The sequence below is a fragment of the Falco cherrug genome, chromosome 12 (genome assembly GCF_023634085.1).
Source record: "Falco cherrug isolate bFalChe1 chromosome 12, bFalChe1.pri, whole genome shotgun sequence".
Lineage (NCBI taxonomy): Eukaryota > Metazoa > Chordata > Aves > Falconiformes > Falconidae > Falco > Falco cherrug.
Window position 1 is genome coordinate 34,175,738 of NC_073708.1, and position 20,650 is coordinate 34,196,387.

The 20,650-nt window shown below is 39.8% G+C and overlaps 1 protein-coding gene across 6 annotated transcripts in view; it reads left to right on the forward strand.

Moving 5' to 3' along the window:
* LRRC7 (leucine rich repeat containing 7) overlaps positions 1 to 20,650 on the forward strand; it is a 183,742-nt gene that overhangs the window by 124,077 nt on the left and 39,015 nt on the right. For all 6 annotated transcript variants that reach the window (XM_055725249.1, XM_055725243.1, XM_055725244.1 and 3 more), the window contains 6 exons: positions 1,004 to 1,133; positions 1,524 to 1,639; positions 10,961 to 11,030; positions 13,456 to 13,555; positions 14,273 to 14,397; positions 19,733 to 19,933. In XM_055725249.1, coding sequence (XP_055581224.1) covers positions 1,004 to 1,133; positions 1,524 to 1,639; positions 10,961 to 11,030; positions 13,456 to 13,555; positions 14,273 to 14,397; positions 19,733 to 19,933 — 742 coding nt within the window. The remainder of the gene's footprint in view (positions 1 to 1,003; positions 1,134 to 1,523; positions 1,640 to 10,960; positions 11,031 to 13,455; positions 13,556 to 14,272; positions 14,398 to 19,732; positions 19,934 to 20,650) is intronic.

The window sequence follows — 20,650 nt, forward strand, 5'->3', positions numbered from 1 at the left end:
CACAGTCCTTTTGATGGATAATAAAATGCAGGGCTATACTGAAAGCACTAGGTATAAAATAATAAAATGCAGGGCTATACTGAAGGGACTAGGAAGCTGTGCTTTCTCTGTACGTACTGCTCTCCAGCACTGTGGGCAGTGGCCAGCCTGGGCTTCTGTTCAACAGCGGAGTTTTCTGTCAGCTGTGTCTATTTCTTCCTCTTTCCTGAAGACATGATTACGTGAAGAAAAGGTCAGGTCTCTTTCTTTCCACAATTTGACAGAATACAACAATCAAGGAAAAGGGATACAAGGCAGAAATGGAGATTAATTCATTTTTTTTAAGAGAGTATTTGAGTGTCAGAAGATTACTTACTTTGGTCTGCTTTGTTTCGGTCCTTGCCATACAGATACTCTTCCAAGATCCCTTTTCAGCCAGCTTTCTCAACATGTGAAAGATAAGCACTTTTACAAAAGCTGTGTCTGCCTACAACAAGCTGAGATTACTTTGCTGAGTTTGAATCCAAGCTCATCTTTTTTCACTACTGAACTGTATTAGAAATTATGTCGAGTGCGTCAGTTGGAATGTACCCTGGAGGCAATTCCTGCTTCCCTTCCCATTGCTCTCCCAAAGCAGTAGTTCTTTACCTGTTGTGTGTTTTTGTATGTGAAGATTATAAACTTTTTGGTTTGATTCTTCAGCTTAGTGTGAATTGCCATGATCACTGTCTGTTTGAAGTGCTTGCAATACTTCCTCACTACAAAAAGTAAGAATGATAATGTGGGGAAGCTAAGTGGTCTTTCTTAAACTGCCTTAGTAGATAAGATTGATTAACGGTGTCCCTAATAGTTCCTGAAATCATATTATTATAGACTCCTCGTAGGGAAATCTGCAATAAAGGTTCCCCCTTCAGAGGATGATGTCTGTAGTAGTGTGATGCTTTAAAACTTCCAAGGTTTTGGAGTGTTAAATTTTGTTATTTAGTCCCTGTATAGCATCTAACAAGTGTATTTACAATTTCAGTTTATCTTTATTAGAAGAATTTGACTGCAGCTGTAATGAGTTGGAGGCCTTACCTTCTACCATTGGCTACCTTCATAACCTGAGGACGTTGGCTGTGGATGAGAATTTCCTTCCTGAACTGCCCAGAGAAGTGAGAAGCTGATTCTGTTTTTAAATTGCAAGTTGAAATGTTTTGTGGTAGGCCCGAGATTTCTTCCCTGCTTAGACAAAATATCTGTTAAAGCAATTGTTTATACACTATCTTTCTTACATGCTCAATAGTAACATAGTAAAACCAGTACTTTAGTAAATTCATGTAAAGGTGAGTGTGTCACTCGGAAGAGTAGTGCAGGTAACCCTAGGCATTTCCCTGATGTTACTGACAAAAGGAGGGCATTATGTTCTGGCTAGATTCTGCGTTTTCTGCTTTATGTCACTTACAGTAAAAACACAATTTGGCCACCTCCTGGCATAAAAAATTAGTGATAATAACTTAATGAAAGTAGGTATCCTAACTTCTTTGGTTTTTTCCTTCCTGTAGATTGGAAGCTGTAAAAATGTAACAGTGATGTCTCTCCGCTCTAACAAGCTGGAATTTCTTCCTGATGAGATTGGTCAGATGCAGAAGCTGAGGGTGTTAAATCTGAGTGATAACAGGTATTGTTCACATAATTTTTCTAACCCATTATAAGAATTTATTTCTAAAAAAAATTTCAACTATTCTTTTTAGGTATTTGTAAAAAGAACGTTTATATAAAATATATTTTAAAATAGAAAAAATCTATTTAGAGTTACTTTATTTAAACTAGAAGGAAAAAATGTTAATTTTTTAAATCTTTATTCCACTGACATGCAACTCTTAGTTCCACTGACATGCAAAGAAAAACTTGAATGGGGCCAAGGTCTGGGTCTCAGTGTGTTTTAATAGATTAAAACCTGTTTACTTCTTTTATCTCCTGCTATTTCCATGTGAAAGTGTGATATTTGGCTCTAAAATTGTATATGTTATAATATTTAATTATTAAAAATTGTGATAAGCTGATATAAAGGAAATCATTAAATGCAAGCACACTAGTATGTTATCCTGCCTCCGCTGAAATCATAAGAAAATTTTCTATTTTCTTCAGAAGAGCAAAGGTTTTGTAAAAAACTTGAACAGATTCTTCTGTTCTTAGTGCACATAACTATTCCTCCGAGAAAGTGAATGCTTAAAATGAGCCTTTCTTGATGCCTATCCTGTGCTGCCATAAGCATCAGAAAAGACTGACTTTTTCTTGAGGTTAATACATGCATGTGTTCCAAGAATATGTTAAATTCCAGAACAACCACAGAAATACAAGTTTGCTCTTTAGTGCAACATAGGGGTTGTGAATACCATTTTGTTTCCAGTAATTGTCATCCATGCTCAGTAAAAATTAGAGGAAGGACTTTCCACATCTGTGTCTGATTTACTGTCAGCAGTTTCATTGTCAAGGTAGAGCATAAAATATAAAACGAAGTAATGTAGAAATCCCTGTAATACATTTGTTTAAAATAATTTGCTTAATTCTGTTAGGTGATTTTCTGCATTGCAATTGTGTATCATAAAATACATTATGTATGGAACAGAACGTAAAGTTTAACTCTAGTTTGTGTTGAAGCTACCTAGGTTCCAGAATCAAATCTTGAGTCTCTTGATTTTGGGTTTCAGATTCCAGTGCCTTCCCAGGGACAGGGAGTACTCTGCCATCAGTATGTTTCCACAGGAGTGTACGTTTGTGCTTTTATCTGTACATCTGCAGTCTGAAACTGTATTTCAGGCAACACTTTAAAATCACTCCAGCTGGCATTCTTGCCAACAAAGGCAGCCTGGCTTCCCTTCACTGTTCCATATCCATATACCCTGTCCTGTCCTAGTGGGACTTTTTTCAGGTGTATGGGGATCTTGAATGCGTAAGGGATATAGATGAAAGTGGCCTATCACAAATATGGTGAATTTTCAGATGGACGTTTCCAGTGGCTGCTGTGCAGCTGGCTGGAGTGGCAGGCAGGAGCAAGCACAGAGCAGGGTAGGAGTGGGGAGGCAATAGACAGTGCTGGTTCAGGGCTGCTTGGGAGTTTAAGGAGCTGCAGCTGCAGGGTGCCTTCCCTGGCATGTTAAACCAGTCTGGGCCAGATCACTCTGCCCCCTTTTCAAACTTGTAAATCTGAGCTGGATCACTCTGCCCCCTTTTCAGGCATGTAACTGCCATGAGTTTGAGTTGAGGAGGCAGAAAACCTAGTGAGTGGGTTGGGTTTTTTTCCTTTTTTATTCCAAGTTACTTTTCAGCCAGGTCAGTTGCTGATTTCAGGCATGTGACTTCATGTCTAATTACTGATTGTGAGTGCTACTGCTGAGGCAAGAGAGGAGGTGGCTCACTGTGGGGAGGAGGCAGCGAAGGTAGTAAGAGCAGGCAAGGTTTCCCAACCAAGGCGACCTGACAGCTGGACACCACCGAAACAGCAGCCCTGCCCCACCTTTCTTTTTTCCCTAGCTGTCCCTGTATGGGAGGATTGGGATTTCCATTGTGGAGGACGGTAATTACGGGACCAGCATCCCCATGATGTAATGTTCCTTGGGGTGGAATGTGTCAGCTGCTGTCCTTCCCACTCCCCTTCTGTGCTGGCTGGTAGCCTTGCATCTGCCCTTATGCTTCCTCAGGGCTCACTGGATGAGTCACTGAGATGATTTATCTCACAGAAAATGGAAGAAGCTATCATTCCTCTTGTTGTGTTCATTTTATAACACTCTTCATGGTCCGTTTGCTCGACGTGATGCTGGCAAACACCAAAGTCAGCTAAAGGTAAACAGTGGCTGTGCACCAAAGCAACTGTGAGGAGGACAGGAGAAACAGGACTTTGCCTGTTGGGGAGGGAAATTGTTCTCTCAAGTGAACCTGAAAAACTGTACAGCGAGTTGTAAGCATTGTAGAACTAGTGGGAGAGCACTGACTCAGACAGTAGACCTTCAACCTTTAAACCTGTTTGAATTGTCTCCTGTGCTTTTCTTAAGGGGTTTGGGGAGTATATTTTTCCTCCTTTGTTGGTATCAGTTCTGGCTGAGGTTAAATATTGCCCTGCTGAGACACTGTGATAATGCTTTTGTTAAGAAACGTCCCACTTTAATGAAACTAAAAAGTTTCAACGTTTTGACACCAAAGAGTTTGGACAAAATTCAGGTATCATCTTAATGTTGGATTTCTTAATTTATTTTTTTCTTTACTTTTCTGTTTTCCCATTTTCTCATTCATATTAACATTAAGGCAATATCCATTCTTTCTTTGAATGAGTCCACATGTACATGCTAATAAGGAGCATACTTGGGCTCCGCTTGTTGCTGGGATCCTTTCCATGTTACCAAAACAGTTTTGCCCCTCTACTCTTCCTGCTTCGGATATGACAGAGGAGGTAGATACCTCTTTTCCTGGGTATCCCTTTGAGCTGTCGGAAGACGACACACAGACACGCAAGCAGAGCAGAAAGGCAATTCTAGAGCCAAGGGGTCAGTGCATGTGCTTCACCCTCTGGTGATGGGCTCCTGGGTCCTGGGATGTGTGTCAGCCTTTTCCCTCTCAGCCTGTTAGGAGACCTGCTGAGCCCTGACTCTGTGGGCTCCACTGCTAAGGCAGACCCCTTCCCACCAAACACTACTGATGCAGCCTTTTTGGCATGAAAGCTCCAACCTTTACACAAATCTTCTGAAAAGCAGCTGTTACTCCCTGTACTGTATAACAAATACATACGTGTATTCTTTCAGAATTTATCTAGTCAGTCCTTTATGACTTTCTCCTTACCAGAGAGGATTTCATGTCCATTCTGACAGGTGTCCAGCTGCTCATGCATCTTTGGACATTATTTTCCTTACAGAGGGAACAGACTCTGTCACCGTGACTCTTAGTCCATGTTGATCATCATGGGTGCATGGTTTTACAAAGGGAACACAGTCTTCCATTGGGTACCTGGCCACTGCAGGTTCATACCAGGGAATGATACCTCAGGGTCATCTCCTTCTACTTTGTCACGTGCCAGATTTCACCGCTAGTATCTACAACTGTGACTGTAAATGATGCACTTGTGTATCCGTTAGCCTTTATCGCAGTGACTGACTCTCTGCTGGTGGGTGGGCTACTCAAGTGTTTATTGAAAGATGCCCTTTTGCCACCAAAAATGTTCATTCTGGACATGTTCATCAAGGCATGTGGAGTACAGGGATATTGGTGGCTTTGAACTTGCCAGAGTGCACAGAAAATGTGCAGTTTGCTCTCTGAATGGTCATGCACACATGGAGCGGAGGACAGCTGTGGTGTAGTATGTAAAGAGGAAAAGAGGAGCTCTCCCTCCCTCGCATTATCTGAAGTTTGTCTGGGTATGAAACTCAGAAATATTTTGTGAGGTTTGGTCTAAAATCCTGATTGGATGCCTTTCAGGAAGGAGGCATACCTGACATAGACCTTTTTACCACTCAGACTAATGGGAATCACACGTTTTTGTGAGTTGACACATTTTGCTCAAAGGTGGGTCAGTGTTTGGAGTCCCTCTCTAGTGCATTTTTAATACTACGGTTTCAGCTACTACATAGTATTATGTAGCCAATGCTGTCTTGTTCCATGTCTTCTGAAGGCCCTCATCACTGTGAGATGGACCCTGCTGATCTTAATTGACATGAAGCTGGTTTAGTTCCAGGACTCTCTTCAAATATTCACGTTAGAATTCCGTTTTAACCAGGAAAATAGACTCCAGCTTTTCTTTCCCATGCCATATACTCTAAGATATATCTGTATCTAAGACTATATCTTCTCATCTTCATAAGCTGGGAGTCCTCTCTCCTTTTATCTTTACAGGTCCAAACCTTTTCAACCCTGTTGCAGGCTCTTCACCTCTGGGAAATGCAATTTTCTCTTGTCTCCACACAATAAAAGGCAATGATGGGCTGAATCCCTTACTATCACATTGCTAAGGTGGAGTCTAATGAGGGCTTAGCGTACAACTGACCAGAGGTTAGGTGGCTTCACCCACTGCAGTCAGGGAAGTTTTGACTCCAGCTGCAGTGCAGCTACCAGGAGGTTCATCCTTGCCTTTGCCAGGCATAACACTGTCTCCAGTGCTTCAAGAACCACTGCAGCATTTGATAAAGCAGTTGTGCAATTACTACTTGCATGAAAGATATTGAGACCTCCAACACATAAAGTCACTGGGGGTAGCTGCTCGGATTCAGTCACTGTTAAGAGTAACACATGGGATTCATTCAAAGAAAAAAAGATGTCTTACCAGTAACCGGTGTTCTTCACAATGTGTAGTCCACATATACATTTGTCTTCCATCTGCTTCTCCTCTCTCCTCAGAGTCCTTCCAGGTATGAGTCCTGTGATTGAGAGGTAGAATTGTTAGAATGTACATTTGGGCTACACTTCTCAAAGAGCATCGGTTACTGGTAAGTAACCTTTCTTTTAGTTTTAGATTGTTCTTAAAGAAGAGCTGAAAGAATCTTCACCTTTCTGTATTTCCACTGCTTCTGCTTCTGTCCTGGGGTCAGAACTCAGTTACTGCTCTGAATCTCACCCACAGAAGTTAGATGAAAAAAGGTCCTAAAATGACACTATCCTTTCAAAAAAAGACTGTTCTGTGGTATATCTCTTCTTTTTCTGGTTAGATATTTAAATATGCATTATTGCTCGTTGCCAAAGAGGTAATTACTTCTGGCCATGTATATCCACAAATGGTTTTGGGAACAATATGTTGGTGGGTTAATATGAATCATGTTCTTTTAAACTTTCACACCTTGAAAACTCTATTATTAATCAATTTGGTGAGAGTTACATTGGAGAACTGTCACAAATAACAATTGTCTCTGGGCTTGACTGACTGACTGGTAATGCTGCTTGTTAAAATTAACTTTCAACATGTTTTGACATGCATTTTTCATGTTTGGATTATTATTTGAAAATTCTTTCTGAATGTCACTAAAGTATAAAGTATATGTATGCATCGATGAATCTAGAAAGCATTCCCCTAGGTATTCGGTAAGCTCTTTGTACGTTACACTACTTGAACTTAGTGGACAATCTTCCCATATTCTGAGCTTGCTTACTTAAGGCGTAACAAAAAATTTAGTACCTGGTACAAATATGTAGTTGGTTATTTTACAAAACCATGAGAAAAGCAATTATTAATAATAAAGAAAAGGTAAAATTATGTCTTTCAGGAGGCTTATAGTAAAAGCAAAGACCACCTTTGACCCATAAGACCCCTCAAATACCAACATTTGGTGGTTTTTGTATTTAAACAGTATCAATGACATTTTCTTTGCTTTTTTTGTGTTCCATGAATAATATTCATTATCTTACTCTTAAAGTATTTAGCACTTAAGAACTTCAGAAATCATGCAAAATGTGTCATCTGGGATTAATAATGGAAGGAATTTTTCTGAAGTCCTCGTTCAAGAATGAATGTAGCTTCTTTGAGGCTGTGAAGCCATGTGGTACAAGGATTTAATGTTTAGGGCTGTCATTTCAGAGGTGTGCTAGGTTTGGTTTAGGGGTTTTTTTATTCACCTGAGGAACTTCAGGGGAAATTTCTTCCCCTTTTTTCTCAAAAGAAAACATTTGCTATGTGAAAATTACACACTATAAAAGAACATTATGCATTTCATGTTTTTCCAAACTATTACTGTGGATAGTTGTTTTCCAGAAAAAACAGTTGGTGCTTCAGGGTTTACTTTAAAATAAATATTTTTATTAATAATTTTTAAACTTTTGAATTTACCAGTGGCATATGTAATTTTACCTGTAATTTAAGCAATTAATATGAATACATATAATCTCTATAGCACTAATATATTTCTTTAATTTGGCTATTGTGTTTTCAGCTCTTTTTACATTTCAGTTTAAGATTTAAATCAGTTTGTAAATCAAAGTTATTAGTGATGAAAAAATTGCGCAGGAATGACACTGTTGCTCACGCAGGAAAGCATGCGCAGCGGGTGGCTGCCAGGTGTTAGAACTAGTGTAATTGTTCTGAAGATTCGGAGATACTGTTTTCCCACAGACTTCATGTGTCTGGATGCCGTTCAGCTGATGCCTGAAGGAATGGGTGCAGGGTCTATGGCTCTGTTTGTATTAGTCCTGACTGCTGGGCTACAGCTGCTCTGAAACAAACACCACCTTCCAGTCAAGAAATAGCCTCCTGCAAAGGTTATTTGTTCAGGCTGAGTGAAGTAGCATCTGTACTAAGAATAAATCATTTTGGTACAGCATAGTTTGCCTTTGAACTGTGTTTTAATTTAATTTGGCCATTTTCTTAATCAACTATCTATGCAGCAATTAAAGTTTCATCTACTATTGTGACCCTTATTTTCCCTTAGATTTATAAAAACAATTACATGTTGTAATTTTCCAAACTGTCTAGTGAGAAGTTTCAACATTTAAGCATAAAAGCTCTCTGTTGAATAGCACAGCCATAAACTTTACATTTCTTTGTACTCACTGATACCTGGTTGCAGTCATGTATTCGATCAATGGAAGCAGTGCAGGTTCGTCACTTTTTTCAGTTATTGATGAACAGGTTTTTCCTCAGAGGCAGCCAAATCCTTTACTGAGGATGATGTGACTTAGTTCTTTGAAGTCAGCAGAATTATGCTGATTTGTACCAAATAGGATCTGGCCTATTGTATGTAGAAACTAATCAACCTGCATCCATGCATAATTAATACTTGAGACCCTTTGTAGCTGTAGTATACCCTTATTTTGGCTGATGAAGCTATAAAAACATTTATGTATTTACCTTTTGTGGTTAAAACGCTGTAACTGACAGTTACCGTGGGCCTTGTCTTGAAAGTGGGTATAATGCAAAATCACTTGGTAATTCAGTTGTTCGTGAAAATCAGTGTTTGCTTGTGCATTGTTAGTACAGATGAAGGAGAAATGTTCCTACAGTACACAATTTAAAAAGCAGTCTTAAACTTACAAAAACAAGTTGCATTTAGAAGAAGAGGCTGAGGCTTATCTTGGTTGAAATTTTTAAAGAAACATCAATGATTTTGGATGCCTGCATTCTTTGGATCTTTTCAGATGTTTAAAAACAGGTATCCAGGGTTATTGGCAAATAAGAATTAAAAATAAAAGAGTTCTGTGTTTTGTTTGCATATGGAAATGGAAAACCAGTTTGGAGATCCCCTTGCCACGCATCGTTTCCGAGGCATGCTTACTAGTTTTGCTTCTCCTTTTTGTACACACTTCTCAACTTGAGCGCATTGGAAACATTACCAGTAACCCTCTTCAGACAAAGGGTTCTGTATATTTTCGAAATTTAGGTTACAGGTACTGAATCCTAAAGTGTAAAGAAATAAAGGTATCACTTGAAAAGCATAATTTATTCTCTTTTTATGCAGGAAATAAAGCTCTGAATAAAACACCTGGATAAACACTGTTTAAGAATCTTTATGTTAGCTATTAAAGCTTAAACTTGTAACCTTAATTTATAAAGAATGTCACAGACTGCACTATTCCACACTGTTAAAAAATATATATATATTTGTTATATAAGACAGGAATGAAAACTAAATTTCAGGTAGTTTAGGGCACTCCTTTCTTTCCTATGGCCTTAATTCTAGATTTAAACATGCATACACCTGTAGAGCTGCTCTGATCTATACAGGCATTTTATAATTGGAAATGATGTCATAGCATCATATGTATGTGTATTCATTTATGTCAATTTATTTCACTTTCTTAGGTAAGTCATTCTTAGTATAAGGTATTCGTATTAAAATCTTTAAAATGCGTTACTTTTAGTAACTACACACTGCTATCTGAAATAACATGATTTTTAATGGTAATGACTTTGTGGCAAAAATACATCTAAAGTAATTCCATAATGGATACACTTTGTAAGTGCTGCACAGAGGCAGTGGTACAAAAGCTCGTCAGGTCATCTCTCCCAGAAACACAAACAGATTTTAATATGAAGAAGACTATAGGAGTATTGTTGGTTATTTGCTGGTAGAGGGGCAAAGGATTCTCCTGCTGATGGCATGTGGTGGAATACCCACCAGTGGATTGCTTGTCTTTGTGTGAGGTGTGAGTGACCGCATCTATAAGAACCTTTCTTTCCACAGTATGGGATTGTGTGACTCTCTCAGGAAAGGGTTTTCTCTCTTTTCTTTTTGTTAAATCACATTTAGCTTTTGTCTTTGGAGACAGACCTTTGGCTGGGCCATTTCTTCCTACAGTCCTCCAGCTCCTTAACCTTCTGTAAAGGAGAGATGGGAGACTATCAGTATGTGATTAGGGCAGCTCTCTTGTGTTGGTGCAGACTGAACACTAAAAATATGTTCAAGATTAGTGAGTGGGAAAAACATGAATGAAGTTTTCACAAGTATTTAGTCATCATTTTCCCATTCCCACACTCAGATCACTTCTAAGAAATGTGTTTATGTGGATAATAAGAATGCTATATTTTTAATTTTTCAGTTGATTTTATCATTTAGTTTCACTATGAATATTTATATTATTTTCTTGACATTTTCTTAACACTTCTGAAAAAAAAATATTCAGTAATCTTAGAGTATTTCTGTTCTAAAACTTAAATGTCCAATAGGAGGATTTCTGTTAGCTACACTAAGAACTGTTAGGTCTTTCATATAAATCTTCCTGGGACCAAGATTTTTTTTCTGTTTTCTGTGTTATAATCTGTAACTTTGATTACATTATAGCCAAGGCAAAATACTGGTATCTCCTTAGTACCTTTAGGGTGTGATGTCAGTAGGTTTAGACTCCAAATGTCACTCTTAATGTGGAATGCCCTTAATAAAATACTACATTGTAGTAAAAAGTGAGAGAAAAGATATGAAACTGTAGCAATTTCAGTATGATCAAGATAAACAAACATGCTGTACACAAGTCTTTCCAGTAGTTTCATTGTGAAAATGAAGGATTCATGTTGTTTCAATATTATCATTTACAGACTGAAGAATTTACCATTCACTTTTACTAAACTTAAAGAACTTGCAGCTTTGTGGCTTTCTGACAACCAGGTAATGACTTTCAATATTCATACGTTCTTCAGTAACTAGAGATCTTAGTAAGGGACGTAAATGAAACCTACAATTTAATACGTGATTGTAGTAGGATTTTAGAGGTGTTTGCTCCCAGTCCAGCTTTATGCTTTCATATCAAGGTATAGACATAGATTCTTCTGCCTGTGATTTATTAACTTGGAAGGATCACCTTTGCAGGCTTTATTACTTGCATCTAGCTAAGCTTCTATATCCTTACAAAAGTAGTAAATAAAGACCAAAAGTATCAAGAGACTATTTCGTAAATAGAAATTCAAGAGGTAAGGCTTTGTTATTGGTTTGTCCCATCCTTTACTCCACCTGTGCCTCCATTCTTGTTATCTTCCTTTCCCCTTTTCCTGTCCATGCTTCCATTCCTGTATATTTTAAACTCCATTGATGTCAGTGGGAGTTTAAACAGGTAAAAGATGCGCAAGAACTCTTAGTCTTGGTTTGGAGAAAACTGTTACCTGAGTTCCTTTTAAATTTAAGTTTGCCTTTCTTTGTTCCATGGGGTTTGGTTTCACTACTATATATTCTTTAGGATTCTATTTTAAAACAATTACGTAACATGAACACTGAGAAATGTAACACTTTCTGAGCACTAAAATAAGTCTCAATCCTTTGCAGGATTGGTGGATAGAATAGTTGGGCACCTTCATAATTTAACACTTAAATGGAGAAATACTCAATTTGTACAGTGTTAAAAAAGTTTGACATACCTAACAGTTTTTAAAAATCTCAGGACATTCTCATAATCTCATCTTTCTCATTTCACAGTCACGCCCATAGTCAGATATTACACCTCTTCAACTGAAGCTAATGAGAATAATTCTTCAGGGGCCAATTACCATGTTTCTGGAAATTATCGCAGAATCTCATAGAATCACAGCATGGTTTGGGTTGGCAGGGACCTTTTACAGACCACCCAGTCCCACCCCCCACCACGGGCAGGGACCCCTCCCCCCAGCCCAGGCTGCTCCCAGCCCCGTCCAGCCTGGCCTTGAGCCCTGCCAGGGATGGGGCACCCACAGCTGCTGCGGGCAGCCTGGGCCAGCGCCTCGCCACCACTCTCGTAGGGAATAATTTCTTCCTGATATCTCATTTAAATCTCCCCTCTTTCCGTCTAAAACCATTCCCCCTTGTCTTGTCACTACAGGCCCTACTAAAAGGTCTGTCCCCATCTTTCTTATAAGCACCCATTAAGCACTGGAAGGTCTCCCGGAGCCTTCTCCTCTCCAGGCTGACCAGCCCCAGCTCTCAACCTGCCTCCATAGCAAAGGTGCTCCGGTCCTGTGAGCATCTTCATGGCCTTGTCTGGACTCACTCCAGCAGGGCCATGTCCACCCTTTTATCCATATGACAAAGGCACAGGGCTCGGGTCCTGCAAGCTGCCTGTGTGCTGACGCGGTGTGTGCATGTCTGCGCTGAGACCGCCGGCTGCGGAACCGCAGAGCAGGGCCCGTGCCTGTCCGCGGGGCACAGCCCAGCAGATGGGGCCGTTTCTTTGTCAAGATGTCAGATCAAATTCCTGCTGGCTCCTGGCCGCAGCGTACCATTCAGCCGTGCCCTCAAATCACGGCAAAGCCAAGTGCAATGCAGTCGATAGATTTACATCGGTACATACTTACTGCACTGCTTTTTAAATGTAATTTTTACTTTTATAGCCAAGCAAAAAATTTTAACGCTAAAGGGAGGGGAGACTGAGTGAGATGGATAATAGAAAATGATGAGTAAGTTTTAATGTGGTCCAATAGGATTTTCATTTTTTTCACTCTGATTGCCCTTAAAAAAATAACATTGCATGACTCCTCAGCCCGGCCACACGACATGCACTTCCTTTTCAATACACAGGTTTTTTTCAGCATTTTGACTTTTCTGCAGTATAGCATGGATTAGTTTCTATTCAATGAACTAAGATAGTCACTCCTAGATTCTATGTTGGAGCAAATCAATAATGAAAAATAAACAATTGAAGTAAAACGCAACAATAACATCTGAGCACCAGATTTACCCTCAGATGAACTAATAACTATCATGAATTTACTCCTCATTAGCCGTAGCTTAAAATAGATCACAGCCATAATGTGGGTGTTTTAGCTGTGTAGTTGCAGCTCTGTTCTGCTGATCCTTTAGCTTCCTCACCGGTATGACTCTGAACATGCAGTCAGTATTTCTGACATTTAGTGCTATTCTGTTGATCCTGGTAGGAATTACAGAAATGAGGAATGGGAGAGGAGGCATTTCCACTAGATAATACTTATTTTAGTGCATAGAGAAGTCTATTTTCATACGGAATTTTAATTAATCTTGTATTTTCTGTTTATCAAATGCTAAAATCCCATCTCAGTCACAACACACGTGCTGTGAATTAACAGTTCTTTGTTTTGCCTTTCCTGTGCAGTCCAAGGCTCTCATTCCACTGCAAACTGAGGCTCACCCAGAAACAAAGCAGAGAGTACTGACTAACTACATGTTTCCCCAGCAACCCCGCAGTGATGAAGGTAAAATGGCATCAGCAGTTCCTACAAAGGCAGGAAAAAACAGAGGGAGGGAGAGGAAGGGGTTTCAGATGTGGTCCTGTGTGCGAGTGGCTCTTCTGACATGTAAAGCCAGTGGTGCACACATAACCGTGCATATTTTGTCATACCCAAAGGAATCTTGTTTACAAATCCATTATTCTCAGGCCATCAGATTTACATTTTCTTGAACACTTATATTTTCAGAAGAATGGCTTTGTATAAACAATTTGAATCGGGGAATTGAGTGTTCATGGGACAGAAATTCTAGAGTATGCCTTGCTGCTGTGCAGACAGGCTGTTGGCCTGAGCCAGCTCAACCTGCAGAGACTTGGGACCTGCCTGAGAGAGCTGGGGGGTGAGCCACCGCCTAGATATGTGAGGGTCAGAGCTCTGAGCCTCGCAGAATTGAGGGTTTGGGTTCTCATATCACTGTGTTAAGTTAGCTTGTGTACTGCCCCTCTGCTCCACGTCTGCCGCAAAACCCTGTTGCTTCCCATCACACTCGTTTCAGTTTTAATATTAAACTCTGTTCGTAATTGTTTATCGGTTCCTGCTTTCGTTGGCCCCCTCAGCAGTTTTAAAACAATAACCCAAAATTACAGGATTAACTAGAACATGTCTTTTTTGATAATTTCCAGTCTTTTGCTGAGTGCACTAATTACTTGTTCTTGTGCATTGCTGTTTGCAATTTAACTGTAGACTTCCAGTCAGACAGTGATAGTTTTAACCCTACTTTATGGGAGGAGCAGAGACAGCAACGTATGACTGTTGCCTTTGAATTTGAAGAAAAAAAGGAAGAGGAGGAAAATGCAGGGAAAGTTAAGGTAAGTTCTATTTGATTTATTCTGGTACTCACATATTATGGCCGGGGTCAGTTTACAGATCTTGGAACTATTTCTGTGTTCTAAATACCCAGTAAGTACTCGTCACCATGTTTCAAGTACAGCAGTTGAGGAAGAAGAGCATACCTGTTCTCTCTGAAGTACACCTTACCGACTTCCGCTTTTGTTACTGTTGTCTAGACAGCAAAACTGATTTTGTAAGTCAGTTCAGGCCCATAACCCTAATGTCGAGTTCCTACTGTGACAGTGTTTTGTCACAAGGACAAAACTAACACAAAATATTGGGAGACTTAGAATTAATGTCCAACCACCTAGTTCTTTAGAAATATTTAGATCACGTAGGGGATTCCATATTCCTCTGAAAGTAGATGTCAAGGAGAGCTTTGCAGCCTCATGGAGTTATGCAGGAATGTGCATTGGAGAGGGTGTTTCTCGACAGTTTTGCAACCTACCAAAAATTAATATCAAAACGTGAATATCTTCCACCAGTTATCCAAAATTAATACAATTCCAGAGTTTTCAGTTGAGCCCTTGATCAGTTACATTGTTAGAAGGATATTGTCAGGACTATCTGTGTTTACATGGCACAAAAATTTCTTGAATAATATAAATTCATTATGCCAGATCAAACAATTAAACACTGCAAATTTTTAACTGGTAGGATACCTCACCTAAAATGTATTGCCAGAGAGAAAAATCATATGAAGGGTTTTAAATCATATTTTACTTTTTGAATTAGCAGTACTATTATTAATAGGTATTTAGCATTCCATTTAGATCTTCTTGGAAATTTTTTATTTTTCTTTTTAATATTTTTCCCAACTCTTGTAACCAGAATTGATGGACTCTGCTGCTTTAGTAAAACAGAAAATGAAGTCAGAAAGCAGCCTTTGCCTCACAATGAATAGATTAAACTGAAATTTTACTCCAGGTGAATTGATGGTTTATGGGTCATATATGGAAAACAGAGCATCTGGGAGAGTTTTAAATTGTTCCACCAGTTCTTATCAGAATATTAACTGTGGGTACTATGGCTGTCCGAATATACAAAACAATTGAAATATTAACAGAGAAATAGATACCAATTTCTAAGATCATAGAAGAATTTAATTGTATTTTGTTATGTGCAATCATTATTTTAAATATTGAAATATAATATATTAATTTTACCACTTAGCCATTTTGGTTTTAATATGTTTCAGAACACAGTGAATGACTGAAACAAATGTTTCGTTTGAGTAAACTATTGTAGAAAAAAAATCCTTCATGCACCGAATGCTCTTGCTGTACTTCAGTTCAGATGCTGCCACCTGCTGTATGGGAAGCGGCGAGGCAAACACAGCCAGACACAGTACCACATTTTCAGGTTTCCTAGAAATAGCACTTAACAAAAATAGCTGGCTTGTGCCCATGCTGCGCGCAAGTGTCTCTGCGTGGTGTGATCCCAGGCCCTGGCGCTCCGTACTAGCGCTGCTCCGGGTGCAGTGGATGCTGTGGTTGCAGTGCTTCTTACCCGGGCTGTTTGCTCATCCCTGGCAGCTGTGCCAAAGCCGGGGCCTGTGGAGCAGGGTTTGCGTTCCCAGCGGCGTGCACTGGTCAGCTGCAGTCTCAGCCCAGTTGCAGCGGCCGGTGAGCAGGGCAGCCTGCAGCCCGTCACTCTGCCAGCGGAGGGAGTGGGTTGTCACACGTGGGTGATCCTTGTCCCACAGGGCTGCACCTCTGTAATGTTTTGGCTTGGTCATCTGAAGGTCAAGACAGTCTTTATCCTCTGTAGCACTGCTCCTTAGTTGTCCAACACTAAAATATGTTTCCTGGAGTTCCTACTTACCTGTTCTCCCTCCCATCCATAGAGAGTGGGTAGAAGATAATGTTATAGTGTATGAGTCTGTTTCTGCATGAGATTCCTTTATTCCCATATACAATTTAATGTTCCTTTCCTCCATAATCACAGAATCACGGAATGGTTTGTGTTGGAAAGGACCTTAGAGACCACCCAGTCCCACCCCCTGCAACGGGCAGGGACCCCTCCCCCCAGCCCAGGCTGCTCCCAGCCCCGTCCAGCCTGGCCTTGAGCCCTGCCAGGGATGGGGCACCCACAGCTGCTGCGGGCAGCCTGGGCCAGCGCCTCACCACCCTCACAGGGAAGGGTTTCTTCATAATATCTAATCTAAATCTACCTTCTTCTAGCTTAATAATGATCCTAACATCTTCACATCAGACCAAAACACTGAATCTTGCAACTGACGCTATAGCTGTTGCTTATATAGAGAAGAATTATTAAATGAAAAGCTAAGCAGGGAGCTGGTAGCTGATCAGATATTTCATCTCATCTGTGTACCTTGAAGAGAGCATCTCTCCTCTCTCATATCTCGCTGTTTATACACCAGATACCCATAAATACTTGAAGTTTGTAAAAACTGAAAGTAGAAGAATACTGTTCAAACCAAGGAAATCTTGCCAGGTTGTGAAAGCAAAAGATTTCCTACGGGGGGTGGGGTGGGGGGGGTGGGGGGTGGGGGGAGGTGTTCCCTATCATGGAAAAAAGCCTTTCTGCCCAAATCATGAAAAAATGAACTCACATTCAATTCCTGTTAGTAAGATAGAAATGCCTATTTACATCCTTCTGGAATGTCCGTGCTCTTTCCCAGTAATGCCAATATATCTGTATGTACATGAATGACAGTGGAAGTGTTGTCAAGAATTACTTGACTGAACTGTTCACCAGCCTGTGTTTAGATGCATGTGCATGAACTAGAAGCTAATTGCTGGAACCTTTAGAAAACTATGGAATTACGTGTCACTCCATCCATGTGTTACAATAGGGAGGTTGTAACAGTTTTAGCAGTTTCAGCAGTTTCACCAGACCTTTATGGGATGAATTTGGAGGTTAACTTAAATTATCAATAGGCAGTAGCCACAGACATTGGTAACGTTCTATAAAAACATACATAATTTTCACTTTCTATATTATAGTTAAAACTGAAGTCTCAGCCAACTCTATGTTAAAATAGATTTGGTAATTGAAATGGTTTGATAACTTCTTCCATCGAGAATTTTGAACTTGGAAAATTCTCTTTTCAGGGTCATGCTACTTTTGATGTAGTGTTAAACTTACAAGAACTGTATTGACAGGGAGTACAGATTTCCTCTGTAATAAGTCTAAATCAGTGATGGAAATACCTGCATTCCCGTGGATGTCACCTACCACAGCTGCCAGTATTTTTACTGTTTAATATTAATACTCACGGTGATATGAAACTCTTGCTGAAATCCCTGTCTGTGATTTGTCTATCTCATGAAAATCTTTCAGTTAATTTTTCCTTGACTAGTACTTATTGAGGATTTGCTCTATGACTTGGCTTTTAGCTGTGTTTGTCTGTAGACCTTACATTTAAATAATGGTCTGAACTTTGTGAAAAAAGCAACTGCCTAATTAGGCCACATCTAAATATGATTTCTTTCAACCGTAAATCAACCAGAGCTTCAGTAATGCTTTACAGACTCTTAATTTATTTTTTCTGTTGAAATTTTTTATTAACATATGACATCAGTCATACATTTTAACGTTTTTATGTTAAAGTCATGTCAGAATCTATTATCCGTAATGTTTATTCTATTGTGGTTCAGAATTGTATGGTAGTATTTCATGTAGTTTTATTTTCCAAACCGATCATGCTTTTACTTCTAAAATATTCCTATCAACAGACCATATTCATTTGAATCCAAAATTCATTTTTCCTACTTGTTAGGAATTTATAGTCCAACAGCTATGGTAGTGAGCTATTAAAAATAAGCTCCCTTTGCTTACCTCATGTACACAATGAGATAAAAACTTCTTTGTGGCAAATGCTTCCAAATACTTACCACATGGCAGATGTGCAGTAATTTCAAATTTTACAGCCTTATAGTTGGGGACAGTTACCCTGACCCACACAGCTTGCACTGGGAGCTGTAACTTTACTCCTTTGAGGTGAAAACGAAGTAAAATCCTTCAAACTCAGGCCCAAAGGGAGAGGTGGGCTCAGCCAGCACCTTCTGCACTTCAGGTGGCTGCACTTGGTGGCTGTTCGTGCGCTCAGCAGCGGGCTGGCCACTCCCTGGGGCCCACGGTCTGCTTCACCTTGGGGATCCCAGGTTTGGTGCTTGGGCAGCAGCAAGACAAAGGCGGTGGAGGCAGGGCAGGTTCGCACCAGGAAGGATGGAGCAGGGAGGGCGGCAGGGATGGAGCAGGGAGGTGGAGGAGAGGACCCTGTGCTGGGAGGGCAGTGCCTGGTGCAGGCTAGGCTCGAGGGGCAACCGAGAAGCTGCCCACCCTCTGCACAGCCCAAGCAGCCTGGCTGAGGTGCTGCTTGTTTTGGATGCACACTTCAGTTTCCTATGTCTTCTCATAATGTGGTGTGACGTTCAGCAGACAAAGTACGTCCGTAACACAGTGCGGGAGGTATAAGGAGAGCTCAGCACCATGTATGTTGTCTTTCCTGCTTGCGTCATTCCTGACGGGTCATTTGCTGCACCACCTCCTCAGAGCAATTTGCTGATAGCATAATGTCTTGCCAGATGATAGGGGGTGATGTCATCCATGAGCCCTCTCAGCCACTCTTCCCTTTTCATTCAACCCTGAGATTTTGTAAAATTGCCTTCGAATTAGGATTGCTTTGGATGTGGGAAATACCACGTTTCTCTACTTCTGAGTGATAAAATTTATAAATTTAAAATATTTCTAGAAAATCTGTAGGTCTGTCCATCAGTGAAAGTACTGTTCGATGTGACTTAGGGTGACTTTTCTGTAGTGATTTCAGTCTGCTTTTGTGGGTTTTTTTTATAAGAAAAGAATAAGATACACTTGAGTGCATGTATGTATGTTATACATCTTAAAGAACAAATAGCTCCCAGTGGATCAGATTCTGCCCTCAGCTGCCATAGATAATTCAGATTAATTCAGTACACTGAACATAGCTAAATTAATTCTGCATTTACACCAGTATTGTTTTGAAAAAGTGTGCTTTCATATGCCAGTACTCTCAAACAAAGTGTAGAATTAAAATAAAATACTCTCACAGGGTAAAAGATAGGCTTATAGGGAACCATTCCCATCCACTATTTACGTCACTGAAATTCCATTATAGATTGACACAGGGTAATTGAGAGCAAATTTCAGTCCAAAAATTCAAGGTAGCTATATGTAACACATTACCTCAAATAGATTAATTAAAAATTCAAGGAATTTGCACTTAGCCATAGTACTGTAGCCATAGTTTTAGTTTGCATGCTGTTTTCATTTTGTATTTGTGCTTTAATTCTTTTTATGAATGTTCAGGTTGAAATAAATCTAAAACGTTATCCCACTCCATACCCGGAGGATTTAAAGAATATGGTAAAATCAGTTCAAAATCTGGTGGGCAAAACAAGCCATGGAGTACGGCCTGAGAACGCAACACCAACTGCGAACAGTGAACAAACTGTGAAAGAAAAGTATGAGCACAAGTGGCCCATGGCACCAAAGGAGATTTCAGTGGAGGTAATGTAAAAGGATCGTTGTTCCTCTCAAGAGTTCAGGATGGGGTTTTAACATAACTCCATCAAATGATATTCTGCATCTGCTGTGAACTTCATACCTAATAGTTTTTAGTTCCATTCCATAAAGCTAATTTAGTTTTATATTGAGTTGCTGTTTTTCCCAATATTACTGAGTTTGTCAGACTTAAGTTTTGGTTCTAAATCTACCTAGATCTGAATTTTGGTATTGGTATGTACAAGCACTCTTCTAAATTTTAATGATAGGAGAGACTTGCATATTAGCAGGAGAATGGACCTGATCAGGATTTACATCTCAGACTTAAGTAAATGTATTTCTGCATCAAATTTGTTAAAGACAAATCAGTTTGTTCTGTCTGACCCTACTATGCCATTAGGTTCTGCTTCTTCTAGTCACATTACGTGTAGTCGATAGCCTTGTCAAAACTTAATGAAGTTAGCAGGAGTGCTTCTCCAGCTGAAGGGAACTTCAGATCAGGTACTGAACAGCAACTTACAGTGAGTTGCAGAATCTAGCCCTTAATATGTTTGCCAGAAATGGATCAGTATGCATAGTAACAGTCTTGTATCCTAACGTGAATACAGTCACTGAAAGGTGAATTCCTAAATAGTGCAGTCTTGTGCAAAGCTGTTACACGTTGCTGAAGCTTGATCTCAGAGGGCAGCTACCCATTAACATTCACACTAAGTACTTACTTTG